Source organism: Camelus bactrianus, chromosome 1 (assembly GCF_048773025.1).
Source record: "Camelus bactrianus isolate YW-2024 breed Bactrian camel chromosome 1, ASM4877302v1, whole genome shotgun sequence".
Taxonomy (NCBI): Eukaryota; Metazoa; Chordata; class Mammalia; order Artiodactyla; family Camelidae; genus Camelus; species Camelus bactrianus.
In genome coordinates, this window is record NC_133539.1 from 16,061,639 (window position 1) to 16,085,786 (window position 24,148).

Genomic DNA, 24,148 nt, shown 5'->3' on the forward strand with positions numbered 1-24,148 from the left:
GGCTGCACCTTCATTTGATGCATTTGCTTTACTGCCTAAGAGAATTTTAAAGTGCAGCATCTATAAGTGGGCTGTAACTTGTATTGATGCATATTTAAATGATTTTGCATCTAAACAAGTGCATTCACTCTCTGCCTGGTGTGTAAAATTTGAATGATGCCTGTACTCTCTTGGAAAGGAACAGACGTTTTCATTACAAAATTCAGTCAAGCAGAAAAGTAGCAAAGTGAGCAGAAATTTTCATTTACATCCATGATTGAAGTTGCAGTGATAAAAGAAAATTGCTAGGTTCGAGAATAACCTTGTTCGCATTCTGTTATACGACATGGGATTTTGTCAATACGGAAATAGCTTTTAATACTTGTGTTATTGAGGAAGGCTCTGATCAATAGATTCAAATTGTGCATATATCTTAACTGATCTTAGATTTTTCTAGGGTTTTTTGAGTGTCTTTAAACAGATTCCACTATTCCTGTTACTATCCTGTCCATTATTTATTTGTTAAAATGTGAGCTTTGTATTCTGTTACCACAGAGATTTGCAGTCATTTCTGTGCTTTTCTTGTGAGTGTCCAGAGGTGTAGACGGTTAACTCAGTTGGTCTAAACCTAGAAGCCATCATAAGGCACTGGGTTAGAGAAGTAGGATTAGAATTTTCCGGAGAGAATCCTCTGCTAAGTAGTTTGTGATACACCTTTTGGTACATATATAAGCTTTAATGTAGTAATTTCCAGCCTCAAACCCTCTTCCTTAGAAGTCTAGAAATTCAATTATCTGATTTCTCTCAGGAGCAGTAAGCCCTGGCAAATCAATTTACAGTAATGAAGCTAAGCCTTATTTACAAATCCAACTGGCAGTTTCTAAGTCCACAGTGGAGTGGTAACAGAGGGAGAAAGTCTAATTTAGCCAGATCATCCCCACTGAAAAGACCATGTGATTTTTGAAACATGACTCAAAGTGGAACTGGGTAATTTCTTTTTTTTTTTTCTTTTTTTTTCAGTTGAAATATAGTTGATTTACAATGTTGTGTTAGTTTTTGATGCAGCATAGTGGTTCAGTTACACACACATATATATATATATACTTTTTCATTTTGGATTATTACAAGTGATTGAGTATAGTTCCCTGTGCAGTAGAGTAGGACCTTGGTGTTTATCTATTCTGTGTATATATAGCAGTTTGTGTATGCTAATTCTAAACTCCTAATTTATCCATCCCCCCTTTCCCCTTTGGTAACCATAGTTTGTTTTCTGTGTCTGTGAATCTATTTCCAGTTTGTAAGTTAGTTCATTTGTATCATTTTTTTTAAGATTGCACATATAAGGCATATTATATGATACTTGTCTTTCTATGCCTTAGTTCACATAGTTCGACAGGACCTGGGTAATTTCTAAAACTTTTTTCCGAAGAGTTTGATGAATCTTATCTACTCGTATTTTTTATTCTGTTAGATAATGTGTCCCTCTTTCCCTGATAGTGTTTCGGGCACAGTGGCAGAACTCTAATTCTTTTTTCTATGTTTCAACAAAGCCTTGGGAATTTAGAGCAGTGTCCTAATGCCAGTAAAAGGTTGTGCTGATTCCAAATCCCATTTCCTAGGTATTTCCTGGCTAGCTCTTTTGTTAAATGCTGTGATATCTTTTGTTCTGCGTCATTCCCTCTTTATCTACTTCCTTTTGCCGTAAATAGTTTTGCATCTTTTAGGATACAATTTTTTTTTCTAGGAAGTTTTGAATTAGAAAATCCCTGAAAAACAGAGCAATATTTATTCCTCTGATTGTTAGGAGACAACTCCCTTGTCTCTTAAAGCTAGACATCTCACGTCTGGGCTATCCACAAGAGAATCCAGGAGGGACATTTAATAAGCTCTTAAGATGCACGATGTGGCAGTTGGTGTCAGGGGTCTCCCATTTAGGAGAGAGGTGGAACAGAGGTGGAACAACCGAGTCTGGGCATCAGGAACACATAGTAGAAGCTGGTTATAAGCAAAGATGGTGAGTGTACGTGTTGATGGTCCTCGGCCAGACGTGCCAGGAAGTGGAATGGAGGCATTGAAACTCCTCTGCTAACCTTAATGAGTGATGCAGAGACCAGGGACATGGGGTCATGATGAGTAGCTGTAGTAGATGAAAAGCAGAGGGGAGACCTAGATGGATAATTCTTTTTTTTAACTCAGGAAATGGTTCACTGGAGTTCAGAATTTTGGAACACTTCTACATGGGACATAATCTGAGATCCACCCTCAGGAATATGGATAGTTTGAGTGGAGTAGAGGAAGAGCCCATGGGGATAGGGACACGAATCAGTGATAAATATTTATGAGCAAAATAGAAGCATAGTATAGTGGGAACGGAGACCTGAGTTTAGCAACCAAGTAAGTTTGTTCCGCAGGCACCACCATTTTCGACTTCCTCAAAATGCTGAGTGCTGTGGTGGTGTGACGCACAGTCTGAGACATCCCCCGAGCCTTCCCCAGAAAGCAGGGGAAAGGGAGAGGAGCAGATGTCAGTGGGGGTAGGAACCCAGATGAAGACGAAGAGATAGAGCAAGCATAATAGCTACCCCAGGGGGTGCGCCCCCCCCCCCCCGGCTGGTCCAGGTCAACAAAGTGGATGAGGCCATCCAGTGTGTTAGGAGCTGGTGTGGTCCGAACGATACACCTCCTGAGCAAATGCCCTCCATGGAGGGAGAGTCATCCCCAGACTGCAAAGCCAGCGAATCATGAGAAAAACCAAAAAAAAAAAAAAAAAAAAAAAATGATCATAAGTAATGAGACTGAGGAGATATATAACGAGAACTTTAAAACTGCAAAGATTAATTTAAAGACTGTAAAAGGCAGGAAGCTAGAAGACCTGAGCAACGTCTCAAATGTTAGGACAGTCTATTAGTTGAGGAAGAACATGGCCTTGAGCATGGTGCTTCCTGAGGATTCAGAGGACTCTGAGTTGGAAGGGAAGGTTGATGGAATGTGTGAGATGACGAAGTGTCTCCTTGAAGAAGTTAGCCCACAGAAGTCTGACATCTTCCAAAGAAGATGTCGTCTTCCAAAGAAGTCTGACATCTTCCAAAGGAAGGTTTTATCTCAAGATGGGCAGGATAATCAGGCTGCCACCTGAGCACTCTCTCCCTCTCCAGCTTATTGTCTGGCTGCCAGAAATAAGTACAAGTGAAAGCATGGTGAGCACCAGGGCATCCCTGTGGTTTACAAGGTGAGGGGACAGGATGACTGTCAAGTCACTGTGGGGTCTGAAGGGGAACATACCACGGCCAAGCAAGAGGGATTGGAGTCCAAGAGTGCCTCTCATAAATCACTGGGATGTAACTGTGAGAGATCAAAACCCAAGCCACCTTACAAAGTAACAGATTCAAGAAAGAGGATATAAAGTTTAGGAAATACCCAGCAGACCTAGAGGAAACAAATTGCCGAGTTCCGGCTACAAGAAGAACTACCTACATATTGCGTTGGCAGAATGGATTAGAACATGTGACCTTCCTTGATTGGAACCACTAAAGTTATACCAACAAACAAGTTAAAAAATGTGATATTGTAAAGCCTTTGGAATTACAAGTTGTAAAACAGCAGTAAATTGTATACGGAAAAAAAAAAGTTCAATGTTGATTCTATTCCCTTCTCTTGCTTCCACGTAAGATAGATTTGGACCCAATGAGGAATTGCTTCTTGTTCTTTGGGTACAGTTCCAGGAGTGGAGGGTCAGTGGGTACTTGATTCTAATGTAGTACATTTGCTAAAAGTGATGCCCTCTCTGTGGGTGTCCAGCAAGGGAATGGAAATGTAGGCTGAAAGGTCCACACTGAGGGGAGAGGAGAGGAGACTGTGGACGCCTTTGGCATGAATGATACATCAGAGTGAGGGAGGAAGAGCAGAGGGTAGAGGACAGAGTCTTACTTCATAATCAGGATTGTTAAAAGGTGAGTCGGCGAGAGGGAAAGAAAGATTAGCTTAAGATAGAGGATGGGAGACCAAGTGTTCCTAGGAAAGACTGAACTTAAGAAAGAAAGTGATATGGTAGAGAGAGTGGACAACTGACTTGAGGGCTGAGAAGAGCATTTGTTGCTACTGATCTTGAAAGAAGCATTGCAGAAGGCTGTTGAAGCAAGGCTGGATGGTGATGGGTTGGAAAGAGCAAGTCGGAGGCTTGAAAGTGATGGTCCACGACTCTGTTGAGAAGTTTATCTGTGGAAATGCCTTTCCCTGTTTTGATGGTAGCCTACCTCACGCATGGGTTTCTGAGTATGGTATGTGGAAAAAAAACACTGTATATTTTTACCTCTCTGTATAATTTAAGGCTTTGGTAATAACTGGTGGTTCTCTTGCCTCCTCATACATCAGCCTGATTGGTATTTTGTTCGCAATTATGTGGCTTTTTGAAAGCCCCACACTTAACCCTAATTAATTGCATCTTTAAAACCCATCAGGCTATGAATTTTTTAATAAGTCAGAAAGAAAAGAAAGTATCAGGAGAAAGCAGCCAGTGAGGATGTTTGCATTTCCAAGAGACGAAAAAGAGAATTTAGTGGGTTATCTCTGTGATATCGGCTCTTCACCTCATCTCCCAGTGTACAGAAGACAGAACTAGGCTAAAGATAAGTAGGTCTGAAGGAAACCTGACTTAGGTTTCTGCATGTGAATCAATCACACACTCATAAATACAAATTATAGTGTGAGAACTACAAAAAGAGAAATGAGGGAAGAAGTGGCGTTTGCCGGTAATAGGGTTAATGGTCGTAACAAATTGAATAGCCCTCCCAGTGATTAGACGTAAGGTATTGTGATGGCGTATAGAACTGGGTATACAATCTTCTTAGTGTCTTCAGTCTTAGGTTTATTTCTCTGTTTAGACATGTATCTTTGGATTCAGTTTCCCCCATCACCTCAGCCTGTCTACATTCAACTTATTACTCCTTGAACAATAGTACTGATCTTTAAAATTTGATGCTAAGCTGGTATTGCCCAATGGTGACCACTAGCCCTTGTGTGGCTAATGAGCACTTGGAACATTCCAAAGTGGTGTGTGCTGTAAGTGGAATACACACATCAGATATTGGAGAGTTAGTCTGTAGGGGAAAGGAATGTAGACTGTCTTAGTGATAACTCTTTACGTGAATTGCACATTGAAATGCTAAAATTAGGATACAGTGGGTTAAAAAAAGTATGATATAAAATTTACCCATTTCTTTTTAAAGTGGCTGCTAGAAATTTAAAACTACAGATGTGGATCGTGTTATATTTCTGTTGGAAGGGGCTGCTCTAGGCCCTTGGCTGCAGGACTGTGTCTCAGTTCTTTTGTAACCTTAGTGGAACTGGGTACATAGGGGTGTTCAGAATTACTCAGTGGGAGTAGAGATCATTTCTTCAAGCTCAACCAAATTGTGTTAGGTTTTCATTTTTATACTTGTCTCTCATCCTATTTGAACCTCTTTGGGTGGGAGGCATTCCTCGCCTCACCTTTTCGTGTGTGGAAATAACTCCATTTCTTGAGTCATTGTGTTGTCTTCTCCCCTTCTGGCCCCAAATCTAGAATTCTATCTTATTTTGTGATACCTTCTGTGATTAAAGAAGCAAAGACAAAATAGAAGCAACTTGACTTTTAGGGATGTGTGAAAAGGTGGCAGTGCCACCATCACAGGCTTATGGAAGGAAGGCAAGAAAGGTTTGATTATTTTTTCAAAAAAAAAAAAAAAAAAAGGACAAACCAAGCCATTCACAAAAAGACAAGTGTAGTATATGATTTCACTCCCAGGAGGTACCTAGAATGGTCAAGTTCATGAAGACAGGAAGTAGAATGGTGGTGCCAGGGCGACGGGGTTCCAGTTTTGCAAGATGAGAAGAGTTCTAGGGATGGATTTCAGCACAGTGTGAACACACTTAACGTTTCTGAACTGTACACTTCAAAATGATTAAGATGGTAAATTTTATGTTGTATGTATTTTACCACAATTAAAAAGAAAAAGACAAACCATCCTAAAAAGTGTTTCATAATGCAATAACCTGTAACTTAAAAAAAACCTTAATAAGACTAGTAATAATGGATTATCTTAAGTAGACCCTTGCTACCTGAAGGAACAGCTGAATCCAATCACTTGGGAGCTTGTTAGAAAAGCAGCATCAGTCCCACCCTAGACTCGTCCAATCAGAAACTGCATTTTAACAAGATCCCCAGGTGATTCAGATGCATGTTAAAGCTTGAGGAGCCCTGCCCCAAGCGTCATTTCTGAAAGTGTGGTCCGTGAACCACCTGAATCCGAGTCCCTCTGGGGAGGTGTGTTTTCATGCCCATCCCAGCACACATAGGTCAGGTCCAGGTCTTGGGGCCAGAAGGGGATGGATCTGCAGTCTGATCAAGCATCCCTGGTGACTCCGAAGCACACGTTAGCGTTTGAGAACCTCCTGACCTAGAAAGATTTAATAGCTTTTATTTTCCTAATTCCATCTTTTAACTGATGTTGAAATAATTACAAATAGAAGTAATAAAAAAGGTCCATTATTAATGCAATCAATATGAGTAATAACACAATAAAAAAAGAGGCAACAGAAAAAGCATGTAAAACTTAACTAATCTTGGGTTGGTTGGTGAGGAAGGCATGATTCAGAATATGTGGACTGTTGTAACACTTTGCTGAACTAGTGAGCGTTACAGCAGAGTCAGGAAAGTCCAACCCGCTTCCGTTATTAGCTAGGCAGAAATCAGGCCTAATCTGTAAAGAGGAATTGAATTCTGTGATCAGTGACTGTTACATTTCTAAGACAAGGTTAACGTTGGAAAGCAAAGAATTTCGTTTAGTGTTGACGTATGTGGGATTATTCTGAAATTCTGTAAGGTTTTAAAAGAATTTGTATGCCACACATTACACAAATTATTGACAAGGAGAAGATTTGATAAGAAAATCTAAAACCAAGCTTTGTCTAAAATAGGGTGTATTTTACGTGCCATAGACAAGCCCACGTTCGTGAAGATCTTTTTAATGCTGGTTCTTTTCAGTTGACAGTAATTTGATGGAGAGTGTTTGAATGCCAGAATGTTAATGTGGAAGCAGAAAGGTGTGTTCCTATTAAAATGTACTCGCAGACAGTACCTTAAGTTTGAGATTTACAAGAAAATTGAGAGGATAGCCCAGAGCGTTCCCATATAACCCCTCACTCAGTTTCCCGTAACATCAACATCTTATGTTAATGTGGTACATTTGTTACAATTAATAAACCGATCTTGATGCATTATTATTAATAAAGCCTGTACTTTATTCATACTTTATTTGTGTCCTTAGTTTTGACCCACGGTCCTTTCTCTGTTCCAAGAGCCCCTCCGGAACACCACGTGGCATTTACCTGTCAGGTCTCCTCAGCCTCCTCTCGGCCATGACAGTTTCTCACACTTTCCTTTTTGATGACCTTGTCAGTTTGGGGGAGCACTGGTCAAGCATTTTGTTGGATACCCCTCTGTTGGAATTTTCTCATGCACAGCCTGGGGTTCGGTGTTTCGGAAGGAAGAGCACAGAGGTAAAGTGCCCTTTTCAGCCCGTCACCTCAAGGGCACGTCGCATCATTGTGACATGTCACTGTTGTTGGTGACTTTGATCACTGGCTGGGGTGGTGCTGATCTCTTGGAAAGGGAGTCACTATGTGTAGCCTGCATTTCTCCTCAAGGGCAGAGCATCTACAGAGATTATCTGGAATTCTGCCCAGATTTGCCTCTTTCTGCCCATTTACTTATGTATTCAGTCATTTTGATTCATAGATATTTATTTTATATTTTGTGTTTTAATCTAATACTACTTTGTTAATTATTTGTATATATTATTGCTCAAGTTGTTCCAGTTTTGGCCATGGGGAGCTCTTTCCATTGGCTTCTGTGCTTATTTGAAACCCCCTCTCCTTTATTTTTTTTCTCCACAAGATGCTCCAGACTCATCTCATATATTTTCTGCCCCAGTTCTGGAGTTCACTATTTCTCGAAGGAGCTCTGGTTCCTTTTATTGGAGAATAATATTAAAAACTGCAATCTGGGCACCAGGTGTGCTCATTGCTACTGGAATGCCTTTGCTTTTAGGCAGAAAAAAAGCAGAGCCAGCACAGTGAGGCACAGTATTTGTGCGCAGTGCCCACTGTATTGTTTGTATCTATAAATATTTCTATAGCTAATCATCTGTATCTACATTAAGCTAAATACAAGTTCATCCCAATGTCTCCAACCCTCATCTGTTACCATCTGGATCATTCTACCTCCGCCCCTTGCTTATGTGTAAATTCTCAGTCCATCAGTGAGAAACCCGGTGCCACCATCCACCTTCTGTTCACACAGTTGTTCAGTTGTGCACTTGCCTGGCAGCCTCAGAATGGTCACTTCACACCATTGTGAGGCTTTGGAAAAGCGGCAATCTTGCTAACAAATGCTTCTTTTGTTCCTATCTTTTCATCATATGTTTTTTGCACTTTTTTCATCATTTTGAGACCAGTGTTAGTCCGATTCTGGGTCAAACTCTTTCTGTCTTGTACTCAATCTGCCATTTGTGAATATATGTGAGACTGGGCCCCATTCACTTGAAAAAAATCAGAGAGAGGGTTTAGGGGAAACTTGTTCTTTTCACTTCTTTTACCTTTTTCTTATCTTGATCCATGTAGTTTCTGCCATCTGGCAAATGGTTCTGATCTCAAAGAGTGCCATCTATCAGTTCTCACTGCTGAGAGTTACTGTGAAATGTTGGACTGATGGCAACAGTCACTTTTTGAAGCAACAAGTAAGCTCAGGTACCTTAGTGTCCTCCTTGAGAACCTGGTAACTAACTACCTACTCTCTGGAGCAAAAGCCATAACAGTTCTATCACCTGAAAAGTTTGTTAAGAAGTATTTTGGTCTCTTCTCTAAGAATCCTTCCCATCTCTCGAACACAAATGCCTCCCAGAAAACTTTCCCAGCCTATTTGTTAACTTGTGAAAATTACAGAATATCAGTGTGTCATGAGCAAATTCAAGAAAAAATGTAGAGGAGGAGTCTGAAATGATAACATTAAAAATTGAGTAACACTTGTCCCAATTCTCATTCTGATGCGCGTGTCTGTAGCACTGTAGTAAAAAGTTAATAAGCACATGATCTCCTCGTCTGCACGTGCATGAGGAAAGATTAGGAGCATCTTGCCTAATTGTTTTCTGTCCTCTTCAGTGTAAAGCATCTTCAGGCTGTTGGAGTGGAACCAATAAGATCCTTGACCTTCCTTCCTTATGCCCCTCATTTAATCCTTTTGATTCTACCTTCAGACTATACCCAGAATCTTCCTATGCCCACCAGCTTTGCTGCTGTCATCCTGGTCTAAGCCTTGTCATCTCCCAGCTGGATCATTGCAACAGCTCACTCCCTGGTCTTCCTCCTTTCAATCTTGGCTCCTCAGGCAAGAATAAGTCACACAGAAGACTACTCGGAGTCTTCACGTGTTACTCAGAGCACTGGCCAGGGTGTGGGCGATGTTTAAGGCTCCGTGCAGTTCACTCTCACTCCGTCACTCGCTCAATGACTTCCTCTCCATCATTCGTCTCTGACAACACTGGTCCCCGTGCTGTTCTGTACACTCACAAAGTGCGCTCTTGCCTCAGGACCTTTGTACTTGTTCCTTCCGCAAGATCTGGATGGTCTGTTCTCTCACTTCCTCAGGTCTTCACTCACATGTCGTATTTTCAGTGATGCTTTCCCTGACGACTGTTTAAAATTTCACCCCTTCCACCAGAGTCCGCCATCCCTTCATCTGTTTATTACCATCTGACATTCACTTTTACTTTTTTTCTTTATTTTTACCCACTAGCAACTGATTTCATTTCTTCTCTTTAGTCCACTGCTGTATTCTCAGCAGTAAGGAAAAATGGAAGGTAAGCAGTGAAGAGTTAGTACATGAAGGATGGTGAGCATCAAAGGGGTTCAGGAAACTCCCTCACAGCCACGGCCCAAGCCCACTGCAAAAAGTGAGAGCGCTGGTCTCTCACATCCCCGACTTCTACATTCCTGGGGGCTCCGCCCCACCACAGTGAGCATCATTTTTTACTCCCACGTCATAAGCAATACCCAAATGCCATTTTATCTATAGAACTGTAACTGGCTGGTGATAACATAATGAAAATAAAACCCCACTGCCTTCAGTAGGCACATAGTAGGTGATCAGTAAACAATGAAGAGTCGCTGTTACAGTTCTCAGTAACTCTGATTATTATTAATAGGAGAAGCATATATGGCTGATGACATGGGTACAGGGGAAAAGATAATAGTAATAATAATAACAGAATAGTTTATTGAGCACCTGTGTTGTGGGCACTGAGTTGAGTGCTTTATGAGTACTAACTCATTTCAGTCTCCCGACTCCACCACTGACTACCTGTGTGACCTACGCTGATTGTGGAACGTCTCAGTCTCACCGCCTTCTCTTACAAAGTGACATCACTGTAGCTGCTTCGGTGTGTGGTTCTGAGTACCACCTGAGAGGGTGTGCCCAAAGCATTAAGGGCAGTGCCAGGCCCAGAGTTCAGAATTACCGGAACTGTTGACATCTGATCTTCAAGAGCCAGACCTGGGTTGCGTCTCATTTCTCACAGTTGGGCAGAGTACAAAGGAGGAGACTGAGGCCATTTTTGCCATTTTCCAGGAACTCCATTGCCAGAACATTCTCCCGCCCCCTTTCCTTTAACGCTTGAGAAACAAGGAAGGGCGGTTACACCTTGGACAGAAATCCAAAGACTTCAGATGTTTCTAGCCAACACTGTGTCGGTCTTTGTGAATTCGCAGAAACATTTATTCATCTGAGATCTGTGTCTTGAAGAACATACGGATGGTTCTGGAATCTCTTAATTCATCTCTTCAAGCCCATGCCGACCCTCAAAAATTCAGCAGTCTCAGTTTTGAGAAGTTTTGCTCTTACGTCTGACTTCCTTTCCTCCCATTTCTATGCCGTGAAGTCACAGACCCTTTGGTTTTAGCTGTTACATTTTCTCCTCTTAATTCTTCTTTTTCCTGAAAGTATCTGTCTTTTGAAAAGGAATGTAAAGAAACAGCTGAAAATTGAAAAACAGATTCCTATCTTCAAATTTCATAGTGTGGGAGACTCTGCACCTTGTCTGTTTAACATCCATTCCCAATTCTTCCTTTTGAAAAGAATTCTAGATTTTTTAAATTCATGGTGACAGTGGGCTCAGCCAAAAATACTTACTGCAGATTCTCTTGCAGCTCAGTGTGGCCAAATAACACAGCTCTGGCTTATAGGATGTAGACAGTGGGGAGAGTGTTCCTCCCGTGTAAAACGGCAAAGCTGTCATAGGGATAAAACAAACAGAAAACCTTCTTCCCTTAGTCTGTTCCTCCTGTTTCCCATCTGGAACTTCGATATGAAGTCTTAAGTTTCTGTGGTCATTTTCTGACCGCAGAATGTGATGACAAAAGCCAAGGTGCTATGTGGGAAGTGCGGGCAGACAGGAATCACCTAGTCCCTGAGGGTGTCATTGAACAGCTGCAGCTCAGTACCAGACTTCTTCGGGGGAGAGAAGTAAGACGCGTCTTCAAGCTCCTGTTTGTCATGCGTTCTCCTCTGTGTTTATCATGTGTTCTGTTCAGTGCAGCGGAATTCATTTTTAACTGTTTTATATGGTTTGATAGCTAATTTAAGTCCAGTTTTATTGTCAAATTGACCACATTGTAGATCCTAATGTTAAAAGTATTTTATATCTATAAGTGAGTCTACTTTTATAAAAAGCCAAAGGGAATTAGCCAAATAACCCATTTCGACTGGACTTTTGATGACAGCGAGTTGAGTTCCTGTACTTGGATTGAGAGCCCGGAGACCCAGACTTTCAGGCTAGTTCTGCTGCCAGTTGGCTCCCTGGGTAGGCCCCTTGACCTGGGTGCTTTTCTTCCCATCTGCAAAAGGAGGTAATTTGAGCAAGACAATCCTCTCAAAGACCACCAAAGAGCCGGTGGATTGCTGCCCGCAGAGTCCCGACTGAACTCAGCATTATTCTTCACCTTGCCAAGACTTTTTAGTAGGAAGCCAAGCATGGCTCTTGTTCATTAGCTTTGAAGATTTCCTTTCAATCGGAGTGTGTGTGTATAATATAAATTGTGAATTTTTAAAACAAGAAGCCAGGTTAAATGATTATCAGTAAATATGCACAGTGTATATTGAATTTAACCACTAGGTTTAAATGGTGCCAAATTTCCTGAAGTTCAGCATAAACATGAACAGGATTTCTCATTATGATACTTAATTTATTTTGGTCTCTTTCACTTGAATTCTGTTAATTATTTTTTTTTTAACCTGAGGATCAAACCGAATAGACAGAAGGCTTGTTTTAAAAATTAAAATATGCATGCTTCTATATGGAAACTCCAAGTATATACTGTCAGATTTTTTAAATTAAAAATCTATTTCTTGGAGCAATTTTAGGTTCATAGCAAAATTGTTTGGAAAGTACAGAGTTCCCTCATGTCCCCTGCCATAGCATAGATTTTTAAGAATAATGATTTAGAATTAAAAAGAGAAAATATAAACCATGTTTGTTTTATTTTTAACCATTCCTCTTGAATTCCTTATCAAAGAAATTTTAAAGATTTTTGTGGTTTCATTGCTTAGAATTGCTGATGTGTAACATGCTAATATGTTCCATCAGTTTTGAAAATAATATAAGCAGGGTTACAAAACCACAGAGTCTTTGCTGAATTTTATTTTAATGTTGGAGAACAATGAGTCTTCTATTTTGCCATTAGTCCTGAGGGACTATTAAATAACCAGTATTATTCCTTTAAAAAAGGAATTCCATTTTAGGGACATACATTTCCTGGCCATGGGCAATGTTAGAAACCTAAGAGCATCTTCACACTACTAAATGAAATGTTATTTTCCAAATTAAACAAAAAATCAAATATCCTTTTATAAATTAACACACAAGAACGCAAGAACTCTTTCAGGACAAAATTGAGAGTATCCGATAGCTTCTCCTGACTGTCTCATAAACTGACTAATAACTTTGGGCCAGGCATTTAATCTTTCCAAATAACTACTTGTAAAATAGAAACACATTTCGTAGTATTTCAGACATTTGTAAATATGGCTTGACTGACCAGAGCTAATAAATCAGGCAGGCGTGTTCAGGCCACTGGTCACTTCTGGCCTCCTGTGGCCTTGAAACTTGGGACGCCTCAGGTGTCAGGTGTTCCTGCTCAGACTGATTGCCTGCCCTGAAAAACCATGAAGAGTCCACTTGGAAAAAGGTGTGTCAGTTTTGGGTGAGGTTACTTTTTTATTTTCCATTCTCCCAACTCATCTGGGTTGTAGTTCAGGTTTTTTGGTAGTTCTATTTTTTGTTCTGTTTTGTAGTATTCTACGTAAAAGAAAAAGGAGAATGTAACATCACTTGCGTTGTTATGTTATTTCTTTCCTTATAATTTATATCATACTGTTTCTCTCTGGGGCTAGGTTATAATCTCCTGAAGGTAGGTGGCCTTAGACCTGTTTCTTGGCAGGCATTTCTCACCTGAGAAATGAGGTTTATGTTATAAGAAATGAATCACCCAGCTGTCGTGGAGATGAGATGCAGTGTTGCACATGGAGCCAGTCACTCCGTGGAGGAGGTACCAGGACCCATGGGTTCCTTCCCCACCAAGCACCATCTGCAGCCCTCGGGGCACCGTGTCTCATAATTCTTGTATTCTCTGTAACTCACAGTACAATGCTGTGGGTACCAAGTGTCTCAAAGACTCAAGGAATGACAAGATGAGAGGCTCTTTATCCCCTGCGATTTGCTTAGATTTTTATCTAAATATTATTTATTAAAGTAAATGCTTATAAAAACAAAAACAGGCCAAAAAATAAAATAAACACTTAAATATCATGAGACATCGTGCATGTTTGTGTTAGAAACAGACTAAAGTGTGAACACCTCTATAGAAAGAGAGTTTTAAAGACCCTTTTCTATAAAGGGAATGAAATTTTTTTTTTGTCTTTTCCTTCTTAGGACCATTATCTCTTTCTGTAGCATTTCAGAAAATTTCACGTAGCATACTATGAAAGAAAAAAAGTGTTCTTTGCCAGTGTGTATAAACAACTTGTATTCCTTGCTTATTTGGAGTCGTTGGTTTAAATCTGTTCTTGCATGTCTTGCTTGAAGGATGGCAGTGCCTTACCCAGTGGTCTCCTTGCTTTCATGATCTCATGACGCCGGTCCATCCTTCACTTGATTACAGAGTGTATCTGAAAATCAGACTTGAGAATGTCATTTCAGTTTCAAATATCCTTTGGCCTATCTTGCCTGCAAAGTAGTATCAAAAACCATAGACTCTAAAACTGGAGCCCAACATATTTCTCCAGTCTTATTTACTTTTGAACTTTTTTCCTCCGCTTACCTTGTGTTCCAGCCACAATGGATTTTTACTTCTTCTACAGATAGGATATGCTTTATCCTTTCTTTATTTCTCTCTTTGCACAGAAGTCTCCCTCAGTTTGGAGTGCCTTGCCATCCGTCCATCCATCCATCTATCCATCCATCCATCCAGCCAGCATGGTTATGTTTGCCAGAACTGGGCCAAGAATTAGAGTACAATGTTAAACAAGATAGATACTGTCCTTATATCTTTTATTTAAATTTTTTTGGGGGGAGGGTAATTAGGTTATTTATTTATGATGTATTTCAGCGGAGGTACTGGGGATTGAACCTTGGACCTCGTGCACCTGCTAAGCACACACTACCACTGAGGTATATCTTCCTCCTTGTCCTTACATTGAAATTCCCATTCACCTCCCCCATGGCACCTTGTGCTCATCCGTTTAGACTCATCTCTAGTGTTATTGCTACTTTGAGGTCTTTCCCAGGGCACTCAGGCAGATTTGGTCACTCTGTTGGTCAAGCGCTTTCTTTATCTCTCTTAACAGAAATTTAATTTTTTCATTCATCAAGATACTTATTGCCTACTGTGTGCAGAATCCATGCTGAAAGCTGAGGATACAGTGGTGAGCAAAGTAAATAAAAATTAAGCTCAGAGCTTACACCTTATATTGTAATTATCCAACTTTCACCCTCACAAGAGAGTGCGTTCTTATAGGACTTTATGTAATACTGTTCTACCTACAGTACCAGCAGTGCTAGAAATAACTTACATGATAGTCAATTTTTTTAAATAGCAGATACCTAAGGAGCAGTTTTCATAATTTAATTGAATTAAACTCTATGTGTATTTGTGTGTTATGTATAAATATATAATACACATATGTGCGTATGTAGATTTTGTTTGTTAAGGAAGTAAAAAAAAAAGTGCTAAATTTTCTACTAGTTTACGAAAATTTTCTACTAGTTTTCTACTAGTAGATTAAAATGTCCAAGAAGGAGGAATGGACAATTATTTGTATTGATTCTTCTCAAATGATCACCCAGGTATGTCAGTCTGTATTTTTTTAACCCTTGTTGCAGTTGAATGGCAGGTTTTTGTAACATTAATTTGCATTCAGAGAGTCATGTTAGTTAAATAACAATTTCATTTAAAACACTTAGGAAATATTTTAACCATCAAGGTAATGTGACAAGGAACTTAAGGAAGCAGGACTCAGTATTCTCAAGGTCCTAGTCTTTCCTGGACTGATTACTTCATCCTTCTCAAAGCTGTACCACTTCTCGGAAGTTCTTTCAGCCCATCTTTCCTTGGGATAAGACCCTGTGATGCAGACGGAATGACATGAAGCTGTTTTCCTCTCTTGCAGTTGGCGAGTTCGTAAGCGATGCCCTCCTCGTTCCCGACAAGTGCAAATTCTTACACCAGGAGAGGATGGATGTTTGTGAAACCCATCTTCACTGGCACACCGTTGCCAAAGAGGTACTAGCCCCTACGTTCTTTCTCCTTTTAAAGTGAAGATTTCCGAGGGACTGTGCACAGTGACATTTTAGAGGATATTTGGCAGCAACAGCTGTGTTGACAAATACTATTTTGAAATTAACATTATTAAAAATAAAAAACTTCATGAATATTTTAAGAGGGTATTTTGAGGCAACAGCTGTGTTGATAAATAAGTTTTTATTATTGTCATAATTTAAAAAACCATCCATGAGTATTAGATTCATTATCTCTGTATTATGTTTTATAAATTAGAAACTATAATCTTATACTCTAGAAACCTTAAAACGTACCTTTTTTCAAATTCTTAATTTACCTCTGGTTTTCTTTTGTCATATACCAAGTTTTTAGAATTTAACCATTTCCCCTATTATCTGTTGGAAAATTATGGTAGGAGAACAGGAAGTAGCTTGTCCAGTACCAACATGAAGTCTACAGTTAGACTCAGTTTCTAAGGTGTGCCATCCAATTTTGTGCTCACCGTGTGGTGCTCCCACCTCAAGTGTTCTACAGTGGGTGAGTCTGTGGCACCAATTCTAATCTTTGCAAACCTCTGCTTTTGGCAAAGCTGATGAGAAACATAAGACAATGAGCATAAAATGTTATTTATTTTGAAATTTGCTATTTTCAAAACTGCTTTGTCCCTTTGATATATTGCAAAGTTTTCCTAGTAAATTTGAATAATTTTCTATGATGAGAGCAGTTTCCTACAATTCGGCTCCCTTATCTAGCTGAGTGGTTCACAAATGGGGTCAGTTTTGCTCCCCACTCCCTTCCCAGGAACATATGTCAATGTCTGGAGACGTTGTTGGCTGTCACATTTGGAAGGGATGGTGTACTGGCATTTGGTGGCTAGAGGTCAAAGGTTCTGCTGAACATTCTTCAGTGTACAGGACTGGTTTTCCTCTCCCCTCGCTCTCAAGAATGATCTGGTTCAAAATGTCAATAGTCCTGAGGTTGAGAACCCCTGATCTAGCTCAATTTAACCATTGTATCATAGCCCAAAGCTGTTAGGCAGAAAACACCACTCAAGATTCAGAATTCATTTTTGCCGTTTATAGAATAATACGTTTTAATTTGCTGTAAAACATTTTCTTTACATAAAAATGTGTTTTGGAGGTTTAAGAGCTTATTGATCTTAAGAAAATGAACTAGATAATTTAAAATCCAGTAACCATCTGATATCCTCATTTTCCATTTTCTCTTGAGTTAAAAAAATTTTTTTTCATTACTCATAGTCAAAATGTCTCTAATTCGTATGAGGTCAATCTACACTCTGTAAAATTTCATTGTTTACCTGTATGCATTGAATTATTAATCATTCCTCTGTCAGTACTGGATGCTTTCAAAGCTTTATGTTAGTCAGGATTTGTGGGAATTTAGCAAATCTCAGGAAAGCAAAATGATAATGACTATATGTTTGGATGCATAGCAGAGGATAATTTCTTCTCTTCCCAGGATTGTTATTTTGTTAGTGAGCCAAGAGAGTTAAAATTTCTAAGATAGGTTCAAGTCAGGGAAGTGGAAGTGAGTTGGGGATACATACATGGAACCATCACTACTTCCCAATATGCTAATGAAGCCAGAAAGCATTGCTTCTCTGATGACTGTTCACACTTCAAGTTTCTTCTACTTCTTAGCTCCCAATTATTTTCTATTCCTATTGTTTTTCTGTTGATTTCTACAGTATAACAACATATTCTTATTAAGTAACAAAGTTAAAAATTAAGGTTACCAAAGTAGTCTGTGCTAAAGAAACTGCTGTCAGTCCACTCAAAAAGCAAATTGATTCTTTCCATTGTGAAGTTGGTTCTTGATATGTTGGGCCTGTGTGTTGTTTAATTGGGGTTTTCTTAAAACGAACACGTCTACTCCAGTACTCCCACTGTCTTCTCCGTATCTTTTGTAGACCTGCAGTGAGAAGAGTACCAACCTGCATGACTATGGCATGCTGCTGCCCTGTGGAATTGACAAGTTCCGGGGGGTGGAGTTTGTATGTTGCCCGCTGGCTGAGGAAAATGACAATATCGATTCAGCAGATGCAGAGGAGGATGACTCGGACGTCTGGTGGGGTGGAGCAGATACCGACTATGCAGATGGAAGGTAAGGTGGCCTTTGTGTTTGCTGTCTTGTAGATGCTGGAACATCTAGCACATAGTTCTGGTTCTTCTCTGAATGTGTCTTTGTAGTTCTCATTTAAAGGATCTCTGCCCACTCCCATCAAAGTTTGCTTTTTTGGGAAAAAAAAAATCTAACTGTGAAGTCCTGTTCTGGTTATGACCTACCATTTAATTTTAGTATAATTGATCAGCCATCACAGAGTTAATTTTAACTATTTTATTTTAATCTCAAGAGTTGGGATCAAAATTCTACTGATAATGTAGTAGGTCACTGGTAGTTCTACAGAGACCTGAGGTCTCAGTGAGTGACATGGTCTTCTGTTTTGGTCTGTAATTTAGAAAATTTGGGGGGATTTGGGGGTTACTTCATCAGTCATTAGCTAAATCTGATTTTTCATTCAGAAAGGTTTTATTTTGGTTTTTGTGGGTTTTGGGGTTTCGTTTTTGTGGGGATTTTTGTCTTTTGTCATCTTTCCCTTTGTGAGTAAAGTCAGAGGCATTCAGAAATGTTTGCTAGTTTTTTTAACTGTCTTTGGTTTTGTGGTTGTTAAGAAATACATTTTCACCTCTTTTTCTTTGGAATCTTAATCCAAAATAATTTATATATATAATAATTTATAGATTCTTATTTGTAATTAAAGGCAAACATTTATATTCAGGTCATAAAATTATAAAATCAGAATCTTTGGGTTAGAAAGGCCCATCTGATTCAGCCATCAGTTTCCTGCTATCTCATTCCCCAGAGGTGATGACAATGTATCACTTCACTTTTTCCTTCCGTATTGTCTCAGATGTTCCCTAGTGTGACAGATTTCCAAATAGAACATTAACTATGAATTATAAGACTTAGAGATATTATATCAAGTTTTCTGATTTTTACATAGTCAAACACAGATATTTTAATACTATATTTTGTAGAATTTTAAAAATAATTTTACAAAAATACATATATATTTTACAGACATATAAGAATTGATGTACACTGAGGTATCCTTGTCATTTACCAGTTAATAATGCAGGCTTCTCTTTAGTGGCTCTTCCCCAATTTTATCACAACTCTCTTGTTAGCTAAGCTCTTTTGTGTTTCCTCTTAACTCGGTTTAGAAAAATTGGATTCAATGTAGCAGAACATAAAGCTAAACAAACAAATTCTAAAAAAAAAAAAAAAAGAGAAAGAAATAAGGGAAAAGTCAACAGTATGCTTACAATACTCCTTTATGCTTCTAAGAGTTGAAAGTTAAATAGTATAAACTCTCCCTTTCCCAGGGCAGGACACATCAGTAAGAGCAGGATTTGCCTCACTGGGAAAGCTTCTGAGCATTGCGTCCTGGGCCATGGCTGGTCCCCTCACCTGTGTTCCACGTGCCAGGTGTGGAAACGTCCACTGGCGTGGGTTTAATTACCACCTGGTCTAAAAGTTCGAGTTGCCTCGTTCCTGTTGTTTCTATGGCTTTTTCATATTCTTCCTCAATCATATCTGGATTTGAAAGTTTCAGGCTGCCTTCCTGAAAAAATTCTTGTCACCAGAGCTCTTACTACGTGATCCCAAGTATAATCGGCATGAAAAAGGGAAATGTGAGGTTGGGCAGCCAGTTCCTTTCTCCCTGGTCTGTTGGATGCTTGATCACCTCCCATCACTGAATTGATTCCATGTTGAGTAAACAACCCAAATAATGGCAAGAGAACCAAGGAAGTTCCATGGCTGCTGTTAAAATCGTACAGAACTGGCTGTGGACTTGTAATCAAGGTTGGTGACTGGCCACTCATGATTCTGCATATACGAGAGACTTCTGTAGTGAAAAAATGGGTATTTTTGCTTTACTTGAGTGTGACAGGCTTTTGCCAGGTCCTCTTCCCCATTTAACGTATTTTTTGATGTCTTGAAGCACCTACTTTTTATTGAGGGTAGATTTTGATGTGTCTTGATCTTTTCCTCCTACACTCCTTCCAATTTACTGACCTAGTCGAAACCATTATCAACATTATATGGTATGAGACCCTCTCAGTGGCCCTTTCTTTTCCTGCATCCCTTCTCACCAATCCCGGAACGAGATCCACGGGGCTTCCCGCCCCTGCCTCAAGCCCTTCATTTATCACTGTCAGTCAGTAACTCGACCTTCTTTGATATCCATCTCTCTGGTAATACCACTACTATGTGTCTTCTTTGTTACCATCACTAAACTGTAGCACACTAGTGTACTGTTCTTTCACTTTTTTTTTTTTTTTAATTTACTGCTTTACCTATTACTAGCCAACTACACAATTTATCATCCAGACCAGATTTGACACTAGGACCACAGTCATTAACTAAAAGACTCAGACAAACCAGGTCATACAATCACCTTACTTATTTCTGTGTTTAGTTACATCACCGTCCAAGATGACATTCAGCTGAAATGCTAGCTGGCTCCCTCCTAGTCGCCTTCATTTATGTGCCACTTCTGCTGTCTGCCACAGCGTCTTCCCTTGGACTCTGTCATCACTTAGAAATACTGCGCCTGTGTGGTTACCAGCTTTGACATTACTCTGTGAATATGATCTTCTGATCTTAGACCTAAAACACTAGTCAGGTCCAACTGACTTCACCCTTCCCTCATAATAATCGCCTCCCCTAAGTAAATAAATAAACTTAATTACCTAATAGTCACCTCCCCAATTCAGGTTTTAGTCCATTATTCCATTGGGGGGTGGGGAATGGTCCTTTCTGACCAGGATGGACCCAAGGATAACTATTTTTATGTATCCATTTGAATTTCTTGGATTTACTGATACCCTTCACATTTTCTAAAGATATTTTCATCAGTCCTCCCTATTTGGGAAAAATTGATTTCTCCCTTGAATTGCTTCTGAATATTCTAAGGTTGATGTAGCATGTCATATCACCCCACCAGTTAATTCCATTTCTTATTCATGCTGTAACATCAGCTGGGAGCATGGTGTTACTAGATACACCTAATTATCACTATTTGATGCCCTGTCACCTTCCACATAGCAGTTGATCCAAGTCAGCTCCATTCTCTTGGTTCCTAGCGTCACTCTCCTTAATGCTCTGTAAGTGACCCCTTCAGTCATCAGTCATCCACTGTGAATTTCTGCATATGGTACCTGGGAGTTGGTAGGTGCTTGGTACATGATTTCTGAATAAATTAATGAATTTTCTTCTCTACCTCAACATCTCTCTTTACCTTCTTCCATTCCTTGGCTTCCCATATTCCCTTTTATGATTATGCACTATCTGAATACTTGATCACCTCCACTTCCTTTCTTGAATTTTTAAAAATGTATTCAAGATTATTTTTTAGAGTAGTTTTGGATTTACAGCAAAACTGGACAGCACGTACAGAGATTTTTCATATACCCCTTCTCCCCCACACATGCATAGCCTTCCCCGTCATCAGCATCCCCCACCAGAGTGGTGTATCTGTTTCAGCTGATTAACCTGCATTAACACATCTTTACCATCCACAGTCCATAGTTTACATTGGGGTTCACTTCTGATGTATATTCTGTGAGTTTGGACAAACATATAATGACATCTATCCATCGTTACAAATGTCATACAGAGTGTTTTCACTAAAACTCCTCTGTGTTCCTCCTATTCATTTCTCCCACCCTCCCAACTCCTGGCAACCACTGATCTTTTTGTTGTCTTCATAGTTTTGCCTTTTCCAGATTATCATATAGTTGGACTCATACAGTGTATAGCCTTGTCTGTTTGGGTTCTTCTACTTACTAATATGCATTTAAGGTTCTTCCATGTCTTTTCAGGCTTGACAGCTTGTTTCTTTTTAGTGATGAGTAATATTTCATTGTCTAGGTATAAAAAGTTTATTTATCCATTCACCTACTGAGGGACATCTTGGTTGTTGCTGAGTTTTGGCAATTATGAGTGAACATCTGTGTGCAGGGTTTTGTGTGAATCTAAATTTTCAGTTCCTTTGGGTAAATACAAGGGGCTCAGTTGCTGAAGCACATGGTAACAGTATGTTTAGTTTGATTAGAAACCAACAGACTATCTTCCAAGTGGCTGTACCATTTTGCCTTCCCACCAACAGTGAATGAGAGTTCCTGTTGCTCCATTTCACCCCTAGTATTTGGCGTTATCAGTGTTCTGGATCTTGGCCATTCTAACAGATGTGTAACGGTATCTCATTGTTTTGATTTGCATTTCCCTGATGACATATAATGTGGAGTATCTCTTCATGTGCTTATTCTCCCACCCACACAACCCATCCTTTTATTTTCAGTCTCCCTTGACTTTCGCTCCTTCACCTCTACCTGCTGCTGTTTTGCTGAACTGCCACCACCTGAGTTCAGATCATCGTTTATCTCCTGCTTGACTAACTTCTTAACTCCCGACTACATCAGTGCCTCACGTTCTTCTGTTACCCTGGGCATTTTGTGTTCTTAAAGGATTCATTCATACCTTGACTTCTATTCCCATGACTTGGAATTCATTCTACCTGCCCACAAGTCTTTGTTGCTCTCTTCCCAGAGAATTCTCCACGCCTTAGTAATGTTTCTGTTGTGCATTTTCGATCCTGTTAACACTGGTGGGAAATAGTTGATGGTTCCTGCAGCCTATAGAAAAGTCCAGATTCCTAGGCAGGGCATTTAGAACTCTTATTCCATGGCCCTAGCCTGCATTTCAGCCTTGCACATATGCCTCACCTTGTCTACTGAAACCCCCAAACCCTTGGCCATTTCTTTCTCTCTTTTGTTCTCACCTCTCTGCCCCTTTTGAAAATGTATTTCCATTTTTGTCAAATGGTGTTAAGGAACCACCAAGATATTTGTCAGTTCTAAAGTGCTGTATCTTGTCAGGACCTGTAAAATCTTATGTAATTTTTACCGTTCACCAGAAAAGGTACGTCTTTTACAAGTCTTCTCTGACTACCCCTTGAAATACTTCACTTTCCTCTCCTGCCCTTGCTTTTCGTCTGTATTCTTTTATTTATACTATGACTTATTTTCCAATTAACTGTAGCCATTTCTCCTTTTTTGTGCTAGAATTCAAACTAGCATGGATATGTTTCATTAGTCTTCAAGAAATATTGGCCAAATTGAATTTTTTATTTGAGAAAAAAATTCTAAAGCTTTTGGTAAAGACTATGTGATCCATAAATGGATGTTACAGAATCTCTTGTGTTTTAGCTCAGATCTATCCCATAGAAATAAAATGTGAGCCACATAATGTATTTTGTAATTCTTTTTGTTTGTTTGTTTGTTTTGTTTTGTTGGGTTTTTTTAGGGGCTGCAGGGAGCAGGGTAGTGATTAGGTTTACTTATTTATTTAATGGAGGTACTGGGGATGAACCCAGGACCTCGTGCCTGCTACGTATGCAGTCTACCACTGAACTATACCCTCCCCACGTAATGTATTTTTTTACACTTTCTAATAGCCACTTTTAAAATAGTAGAAAGAAACAGGTGAATTAATTTTAACAACATTTTTATTTAATTGATTTAATTAAAATAACAATTGTTTTAATTAAAATTTAATTTACTTAATATATTCAAGGTATTATTATTTCAATGTGTAACCAATATGAAAAGTTACCAGTGACATATTTCGCAATCTTTCATTTGTTTCTTTCATCCAAGGCCTTCAGAGCTAGCACATACTTTACACTTATGGGCAGCTCATTCTCACTTGCCACATTTCAAGTGCTCAGTAGTCACACGTGGCTGGTCATGGTATTAGACACTGTAGATACTTAAATTTTCTAATCACTTTATTTTCCATTCAAATGAAAGGTTTATGTATGTAGTAATATATAATTTAAGGTTGAGCTCTGAATTTTTACTGTTTTTGTAAAAAGTGTTGATGTTTTTAAGATTTAAAAGAATTGTTTTGAACTCATTGTAACTAGGATATCAGGTCACTTGCATCACTTCATTTTGGACCGTGTTTTTCTGTCAGCCCTGCAGGCAGGCATGCCTTCACGCTCGTCTGGCAAAGCCCGGAGGGCAAAGGGAGAGAGGTAATGCATCACTGACCCACACACTGGCTGGGCTTCTACCAGCTGGCGGCTGCCTAGTTCCGGGCTCCAGCCCTCCTGTGATACTTGAAATGCAGAACAGGAATAGGAATTAAATACATCCTACTTGAAAAGTCCTTAGGGGACACTATATGACAGTTATTGAAGAGAAGAAAAGGAAGG

At 39.5% G+C, this 24,148-nt stretch overlaps 1 protein-coding gene across 6 annotated transcripts in view; it reads left to right on the plus strand.

Moving 5' to 3' along the window:
* Nucleotides 1-24,148, plus strand: part of APP (amyloid beta precursor protein) — a 259,372-nt gene that overhangs the window by 90,081 nt on the left and 145,143 nt on the right. For all 6 annotated transcript variants that reach the window (XM_074360950.1, XM_074360953.1, XM_074360939.1 and 3 more), the window contains exons 4-5: nt 15,734-15,846; nt 17,774-17,967. In XM_074360950.1, coding sequence (XP_074217051.1) covers nt 15,734-15,846; nt 17,774-17,967 — 307 coding nt within the window. The remainder of the gene's footprint in view (nt 1-15,733; nt 15,847-17,773; nt 17,968-24,148) is intronic.